The sequence below is a fragment of the Macrobrachium nipponense genome, chromosome 5 (assembly GCF_015104395.2).
Source record: "Macrobrachium nipponense isolate FS-2020 chromosome 5, ASM1510439v2, whole genome shotgun sequence".
NCBI lineage: Eukaryota > Metazoa > Arthropoda > Malacostraca > Decapoda > Palaemonidae > Macrobrachium > Macrobrachium nipponense.
In genome coordinates this window covers 112,143,765-112,153,008 of record NC_061107.1, presented here as the reverse complement: position 1 = coordinate 112,153,008, position 9,244 = coordinate 112,143,765, and the positions used below count along the sequence as shown (strand labels likewise).

The 9,244-nt window shown below is 43.4% G+C and overlaps 1 protein-coding gene across 1 annotated transcript in view; it reads left to right on the top strand.

The window, feature by feature from the left end:
* LOC135215599 (Golgi reassembly-stacking protein 2-like) overlaps positions 1-9,244 on the top strand; it is a 101,185-nt gene continuing 91,941 nt past the window's right edge. The window contains exon 1 of the mRNA XM_064250489.1: positions 1-186. Coding sequence (XP_064106559.1) covers positions 124-186 — 63 coding nt within the window. The 5' untranslated portion in view covers positions 1-123. The remainder of the gene's footprint in view (positions 187-9,244) is intronic.

Here is a 9,244-nt window from a genome sequence, read left to right as displayed (position 1 = left end):
CCCACAATTCTCCGCAGCTGTGCCACGTCTGTTTTGCCTTTACGGGTCGAGACTGTCAATATTTGTTCTGGTGGCTTCTTGTACTATATCGACTCATAGAATTTTTAAACGAAATTCCTAAGCATGGGTGGGTCACAGAGTGTCGAAATACCCGGAGGCGGTACCGAGGGTTACCATGTATTGAGGGTAAGCTGGGAAATAAATTGACAAATGTATGCCAGACTGCCCTGGTTATGTACCTAGTATAGCCTACTAGGCAGCTTGCATTTTAGCCTAATCATTCAGATAATTGTGTTTGGTAACAATTTACTTTAATTTCTCGTTAAATGCATGACACACATAGTTTTATGACGGCTTGCTTCTTGTTTTGCTATATTTTCTGACCATTATTTCTATTGAAGGAAGTCGTGTTTGTTATCGGCACCCCGTTATTCGTACCCTACTAGGTATACCTAATTAGCCTACTAGGTATAGGTACTTTAAAGGATTTTAAGCTTGGGGTAAAGCATAGGATCCGATTTATTAGAGTTAGTCCATGTCGTATTTTTAATTTCAAGTGGAATGGTGTAGTAAAATTGCATACCTAGCCTATTCCAAAATATCTAGGTTAGTTCACTAAAAAAAAAAAAAATGAGCCATAGTATTATTCGGTATCAAAATGCATTAGGGAAGTACTACCTAGTATCCTGTAGGAATACACGACAATGATGATGTCAAAAGCCCAGTACTGAGTTTTATGCAATGTCTAACCCAACTTTTGTAACCTACCTAACTACCTACTTACTACCCAGGTAATGCTTTGCTTTCCTCTGGACCTCTCCCCATCTTGGTGTGACCTACAGCAATGTGTCAGAAATTTCCAATACCTAGGCTATGTTAGCTACAGGAAATGGTAAAACTAGTGACAGCTATTGTTGCCTAGTTTCCAAGTGTTGCTGAACGGAATGTTGGTACCTATTTCTACAAAAGCAGTCCGCACGGACTGCAAGGAAAGTAACTGCGGATACGACATCCACTAGGGATTGGGGCATCCAATGTATTTCGCCGTGTTTAGTATTGGCCCCTGGGGGTTAATTACAGTCGACGGAATAAATAGGGTAAAAAACCGCATGGTACAGGGGTGGACCATGTACGATCAATGTGTACAACCCCCCAAAAAGTACATTATAACAACGCGTCCTGACATCGGAGATGGGCATCAGACGCGACTTGTTGTTGGTGAGAAACAGAGCTAAAGACCTCTACTCCGGTGTCAGGACGCGTTATAATGTACTTTTCTTGGGGTTGTACACATTGATCGTACATGGTCCACCCCTGTACCATGCGGTTTTTTACCCTATTACTTAAAATAATTGTTCAGTAGGTAAGACTGCATAGAAAAACCGCAACTGCCTTTTGATTGTATTTTTTATTTGTTTATGTTCGTCTTTTATTGGTATAGGTAGCTGAAGACTACCGTGCTGTTGCCTGGTTCTTGCCAGTTGCTGATCAATAGGTACTACTTACTGCCTTTTATTTATGTCTTTGATCTTTTTTGTGTTTTTACACTCATAAGCAAGGGGCTAATACTAAACCAGCCTATTTTGCATGTAAACTGGTACCTAAGTTACCAAACCTAGAGGCTTGTGGTAGTAGTCTTCTGTATTACCATTTTATTTATGTAGTAGCTAGAGTAAACAACCGACTGGACTGGCCAACTCACTGACAACCTCGTTTTTGGCCACCCTCCGAAAAAGTACTTTAACATCTCCTGACACCGGAGATGGTCATCAGTCATGAGTTGTTGGTGGTGATAGCAGGAGCTCAAGACCTCTCCTCTCCTTTCGAAGTAAGTATTTTCTGCAAAGTTAGAAATTAAGGCCATATTTTAAGATTTAAACTGAGGGTAATGAAAAGTGTGGCCAATGCAGTACACACTACCCCCATGGCACTTTCGAAATATTTACAATTAAAAACGTTTAGAAGATTGACGACATCTTGATGTTTGCGGAGTCGCTTGTGTCAACAAACTTCCCATTTCCTTTGCTAAATCCACACACCACTTGTACCCATAGATGCTGGGGCACTTTCATCACAACAAACGTAAACACGACTTCCAACCACTACTTATCCAAGGGAACTACGGCATTCTTTGTGCTCTTTAATTGTTTATCAGTGTTTACTCTCCAAGCTGTGTATAAGACTTACACAAAACCGGGGAAATAAGTGAAATTAGCGTATATTTGTAGTATATATACATATTACAGCAATTTTATCATTACTGCATTACTATGACAACTAAAATTCATGGAAACAGTTTGCAAATGCATTGGTGTATGTGTGGAGCTCCACTAGATTGGCAACAATGAGTCATTTTTCGTCACGTCGTCTGCTCGTAAGTATATAAGAAATATTTGTAATTTTTCGGGGTTAATATGGTTGGAAAAAAGGGATAATAGACATGAATTAAATAAACATTATGAAGTAACAAAGCAAAGTTAAACTGAATAATGAGTAAAGTAAACAATTAAGGGAAGAAAGCTTTGCACCTCATACGCCGCGTACTCGTGTGCTGCCCATAACTGTGTTTGTGGAGTGAGTGCTTAGGAACCAGGAACAGCAACGTAGTTCAAGTGCAATTTGGAGTGAATTAAGACCAAAACGTGTATAATAAAAATCAAATAAGCACTGTGGAGTTTCAGTTGTGATGGCAGTAAGGATAAAACCACCGATTACAAGGTAAAAATGAATTTCAGTTCAATCCATGACCCCGTAAATAAAAGTTTCATACTTTCACTAATATAGGCAAAAAAATGTTGTTTTATTGTGGTGATTACAACTGCAATTTTGAGTAAGATCAATAAATGTTACATATAGTATACGCTAACATTGTTCAAATGAGTGCTGGGAAGGCTGGGAAAGATGGTGGATTGTCTGTGGTTAGAACGACCAGTCACATGACTGCCGCCATATTGGATTTCAAGTCTGCTTTGAAAACATATTTTACGTAGAGCTCACATGCCTATTTTAGTTTGTATGGGGCTTTCGTATATCGCATTGTGTTGACGAAACTAAAATCTTTTGAATGGTATGCTTAAAGATGTAATTGTATTCTTGTTTCACCAATTTAATATTGAGTGAATACGGCCGAGCCATGCGATAATGATGGATCGTCTGCGGTTGTTTACCCTATATGATATTTACTGTCTTATGTTTGTTTTTATGTTGATCTCAAAGGGTTTGGTATTAAATACACAATTCATTTTTCATATGAAGTGATAGTTTCTGAACCAGACAGGTGTTTTAGGTTTTCGGGTAAAACTTCAGATGCATGCCACCCCAGTTTTTTAAGGTTTAACGATGAAAAATGGCAAGAAACCACCAGATTGGTGTTGCAGAATACGTAGAAACATGAGGAAACTTTAAAAACAAGAAACTCACTTACTCTTACACACACAATCTAACCCTAAATCTACTACGTATTACAATTATAGGGGACCCCAGAGGGAACCGGGGTTTTCGGGTGGGGGGAGCAGGAGAAAGGTGATTTGTGGGGCACTAACTAACCTAACACAACTGCTTAACCTAACCTGGGGTGCCACACCCCTACCTAGGCTTAGCAAGGGGGCCTGTGACCACCCCTTAAGGGCACTACATCTCTGGCACAAATCCACTGGTTTTTGTGTATTTTCAGAGAACACTAGACAAAAATCACCATAACCTAAATAACAGTCACTACAAACCTAAATAACAGTCACTACAAGATGTGGAATTTCGTCAACAGGATCTGGAATATTGTCCCACAAATGCTGCTCAGAAGTGCTGGCTACTGGCTCCATTCTAAGAAGGAACTGAAATAGCATTGGTTGGATAATGTATTCTTGCGCTGAGAACATTTTTGAACACCCATGCCATTGGCCAGAGTTTCTGAGGTGTCAAAAAATGAAACACTGATTGGCCAAATGTGTAAGAAGTCATAGTGTACTCGTTTCTCTGCGGATTTTAGTAGTTATACAGCTCATTAAAAGTAAACATTATTGTAGAGAAAACATCTCTCCCGACTTAGGAAAAATTTGAGGTAAAAACTTATCAAACTCATTTAATTCCACCTCGTTCAGTCTCTCATATAATGACTATACATACTTTTTATATAGCTTTTCACATGCTCTTTTCATGTTGGTGATTATATATTTTTATACATTCAACTTACCTGTCAGATATATACATAGCTATTGACTCCGTCGCGCCGACAGAATTTCGAATTTCGCGCACACGCTACAGGTAGGTCAGGTGATCCACCGCGCCGCCGCTGGGTGGCAGGAATAGGAACCATTCCCGTTTTCCATCAGATTTTTTCTGTCGGCCATACTGGCAACATCGTTGTTGGTATCTCCGGCTGGATTTCGTTTTTGGATACAATTGATCATCGTTTTGGACCCTTTGGTGACGTATTTGGATCGTTGTACTGGCATACGCTTTTGTGGATCATTATTTGGATTTTGGCTTGGAATTTTCATCATGATGTCTGATTCTGGAAGTGTGGTGAGAATGTGTGTGAATGAAGGGTGCAAGGTGAGAATGCCAAAAGCTTCGGTTGATCCTCACACTGTATGTAAAATATGCAGGAAGTATGAATGCTCGATGGATAACACTTGTCATGAATGTGAGAGTTTGAGTGCTGAAGGGTGGAAGTCTCTAACTTGTTATTTAAGAAAGGGAAATTAGATAAAGACCAGGTTAAGGAAGTCATCTTCCAAAACCAAGCCTAGCTCTCAATCTTCAAGTGGTTTGGTGAGTAATATTGTACCCTCCTCTAACATTATGAACGCTCCTTGTAATATTTCAGGTCCTTCTCCGAATGCAGATCCTACGGACTCTGCTTCGGAGATAGCAAGCCTTAAAGCTGCTCTTATGAAAATGGAGCGTAAAATGGCTGCCATAGAAGGTAAGCAAAGTAGTGCTGTGGAAAGTGATGTGAATTTCCCCAGTGAAGTGGAGGAGGCGTCTGATTGGCTTCACAAGCTCCCAAGCCCAGAGGAGAAGGAATGTCGAAAGCCTTACGGAGGTTATGGAGGATCCCCACCAGTCAGACGTCTCTTCGGCAGAATCTGTAACGTCACAGACTGCCAGAGAACGCATTAGAAAAAGCGTTCTACGTGAATGTTTTTCGTCATCGGAGAATTCCTCACCTAAAAGAGGATGGAGATCAGCGGATCGTTCTCGTCCCTTGAAGAGGATCTGGGAAGAATCGGGCATAAACTCGAGTCCGGAACATTTTTCGGAGGACTCCCCGACAGAGATTAAGAAAGCAAAGGTTTTGGCTTCTCCCACTAAGTCGTGGGGAATGGAGAAAGAAGGCTCTCCTTCCTCTCGTTTAGACCAGAGAGAAGAAACGACGAAGATATTGAAGGATATGCAAGAGTCTATTGCTTCTCTAGTCGGGGTTCTTTCGAGAGATCCTCCAATCCTCCAAGAAGAAAGGATGTTAATCTTCCTGTGAAGAAGTCAAAAAACCCTTACTATCAACCTCCCAGAAAAGATTCTTCTTCTTCGGATGAAGGGTCTATTTTTCACAGACCCGCGAGTTCGGGGCGCGAGGCGCCAGCCAGGCGTGAAGCGCCAGCCGAGCGCGAAGCGCCAGCCAGGCGCGGAGCGCCAGTCAGCCGCAAAGAACTACCACGTAAGCGCAAGGCGCCAACCAGGCGCGACGCGGCAACCAGGCGCTATCCGATATCGCAGGAGACGACTAGGCGCGAGAAGCTGGCCAGGCGCGAGGAGCCAGCCGCGTGTGAGAATTCCTACAAGCAGGAAAAGACAATCAGGCGCGAGGCACCATCCAGGAGCGTAGCGCCAGCCAGACGAGAAGTGCCAGCCAGGCGCGATGCGCCAGACTGCCGAGAAGCGCCAGGCGGCCGCGAAGAGACATACAGGCGCGAAGCGCCAGCCAGACGCGACGCGATAGACGGCCGCGAAGCGCCAACCAGGCGTGAAGCGCTAGTCGAGCGCGAGGCGCCAGCCGCGCAAGAGGAGCCAGCAAGGCGCCAACCGCGCGAGAAGATTCAACCAAGCGCGAAGCGCTAGTCAGGCGCAATGCGCCAGCTGAACATGAAGAGCGGCAAGAGCGAGAAGTTATAAGGGGTAACAGAAGATCTTTTCATGTAATGTCTTCGGATAGCGAGTCTCCTACAAGTAGAAACCCTTATTCAAGGAAGCAACCTGGTACATCGAAGGTTACGGTTTCAACCTCCATGTCTCAGGATGTTTTGGTGGATAAGAAAGGGAGAGCTTCTAGATCTGTCAGTCTCTCTCCTTCTAGGAGTATTTCTCCTATAGGGAATAGGTCTACGGACAAAGATTCTAATAAAAGAGCTCGCTCTCCTTCTAGGATGGAGTTGGATGAAGTGTCGGAGGAAGAAACCCCGAACAATGAGGGGGTATCTTAACTACAAAGTGTTAGCCTCTCTTCTCCTGCAAGAATTTGGAGACTCTCTAAGCCCTGCAGCTCCTCCTTCCTCGAGATCTCTGTTCTCCAGTATGAAGGTTCCTAAATCGTCTTCGTATTTGAAAATGAAACCAGCCATATCAATGAAGAAGGCTATTCAATCTTTAAATAATTGGATGAAGGTGAAGAAGGAAGCTCAGAAGACAGTTTTTTGCACTCCTCCATGTAAGCTCGGAGGTAGGAGGGGAATATGGTACAGGACAGAGGAAGCGATGGGACTTATGCTTCCATCTTCCGCGGAGGCGGATTTTTCAAGCTTGGTTGAAGCATCGAGAAGACATGCTTTGAATACAGCTAAAGCATATTGGAGCATGTCAGAATTGGATCAGCACCTCAAGGGACTTTTCCATGTACTAGAAGTTTTTAACTTCTTGGATTGGTCCCTTGGAGTGCTGGCCAAGAAGGCAATGAACCAATGTTTTAAGAACCTGAGGTTTTGCATTGCATTTTTATCCTGTATGGATAAGGCGGTTCAGGATGGTTCGGGAGAATTGTCATCTCTATTTGGAGCAGTAGTAGTGAAGAGAGATCATTATTTGGTTCATTTCTATCCAAAGCGGTTTTCTCCTTCACAAAGGTCAGCCCTTTTATACGCTGCCTCTCTCGGATCACCTTTTCCCTTCGCACTTGGTGAAGGAGATTTCAAAGTCTCTTGCTGAAAGGCAACCCAAGACTTAATTAGTACAATCCTCCAAGAAATCAAGACCAACAGTACCAGTAGCGAGGAAGACTACTCGTACTCCGGTAGTGCCCTTTCGGAGAGGTTCCACCTCTCGTCCTCCAACGAAAAGGAAGACAGCAGAAAAGCGAGGAAGGTCCTCCTTTAGATCTTTCAAGAAATCAAAGTAGCAGCGAAGTCCTCCAAACATCTGTAGGGGCCAGACTCCTAAACTTCGTAGGGGCATGGAAGATAAGGAAAGCCGATCCTTGGACGCTAGCAGTCTTAGGGAAAGGTTACATTATACCTTTTCAGGACAGACCACCTTTGTTGAAATCCCCAAAGGAACTGTCGGCGAAGTACAAGGACCCTGTTCTGAGGGAGACACTTCTTCAGATGGTGATAGGAATGAAGGACAAAGAGGCAATAGAAGAGGTTCAGGATCCTTCCTCTCCGGGGTTTTACAACCGCCTGTTTTTAGTTCCAAAGGCATCCGGGGGATGGAGGCCAGTCTTGGACGTGAGCATTCTGAACAAATATGTGGAAAAGAAAAAATTCTCGATGGAGACTTCTGCCATCGGTACTGTTCCGAGCCCTGCGAAGAGGAGACTTGGATTGGTTCTCCTCTAGACCTGCAGGATGGCATTTTCCACGTTCATTTCCACGTTCCTATTCACCCGTCATCAAAGAAGTATCTCAGGTTTGTGATACAAGGGAAAGTCTACCAGTTCAGGGCCTTGTGCTTCGGCCTCTCCACGGCTCCACAGGTATTTACGTACCTGATGCAGAACGTAGCCAGATGGCTACACCTGGAAGGCATAAGCGTCTCTCTGTACCTAGACGATTGGCTGATAAGAGCAAAATCCCAGGAACAATGTTTGGAGGATCTGAAGAAAACATTAGAATTGACAAAGGAATTATGACTTCTCGTGAATCTCGAGAAATCGCAGATGACCCCCAGTCAGGACTTAGTCTCAGACAACTCCACTTCAAGAGGTTCCATCAAAACCTCCCCGCTCTCGCTCTGACTGCCTTTCGACTATCGAAAGATTGGTTTAGAGCGAGAGGCTTTTCAAGCAAGGCTTCGAAAGCAATTGCTAGAGCCCGGAGATCGTCAACTATCCGGGTCTATCAATCGAAGTGGGATGTGTTTAGAAGATGGTGTAGGAAGAATAAGCTGTCCTCCTCCGATACCTCTGTGAACAATATAGCAGATTTTCTGTTATTCCTGAGAGAGGAATCCAATCTGTCCGTATCTACAATAAAGGGATACCGAAGTATGCTCTCAGCGGTATTTAGAAATAGAGGCTTAAACTTGGCAGAGGATAGAGATTTGCACGATCTCATAAGATCGTTCGAGACGTCAAAATCTATATCCTCTACTCCTCCAAGTTGGAATCTGGATGTTGTGCTCAAATTCCTTACATCGGAAAAATTTGAACCTCCCGACCGTGCCTCGTTCAGGGAGTGGACGAGAAAGTGTCTTTTTCTCATAGCCTTAGCGACGGCTAAGAGAATAAGTGAAATACATGCCCTAGATTCTCGGGTGGGTTTTAAGAATGACGCAGCCATCTGTTCTTTTCAAACTCTGTTTTTGGCAAAAAATGAGAACCCTTCGAAACCATGGCCAAGGAGTTTTGAGGTGAAAAGTCTTTCAAACTTAGTGGGAGACGAAATTGAAAGAACTTTATGCCCAGTTAGAGCTCTTAGGTTCTATCTTAAAAAGAAAGAAGAATTGAAGGCATGTAAACAAAGTCTATGGTGCGCAGTTCGGGACACGAAAAGACCAATGTCCAAGAATGCGCTAGCGTATTTTATTAGAAGTGTGATTATGGAAGCTCATAGCGATTGTGCAGAGGATTCCTTTAAATTATTACATAAAGCTCATGAGGTAAGAGCAGTGGCAACATCATTATCATTCCAAAAGAATATGTCCATGAAGGACATTATTAATGCGACCTATTGGAGATGCAACTCTGTATTTGCATCCCACTATCTTAGAGATGTTAAAATTACCTACGACAAGTGCTTCTCTCTAGGTCCTTGTGTGTCTGCGGATACAGTGCTGGGACTGAGGACACGTACCGATCCTTAAACTTTTATGA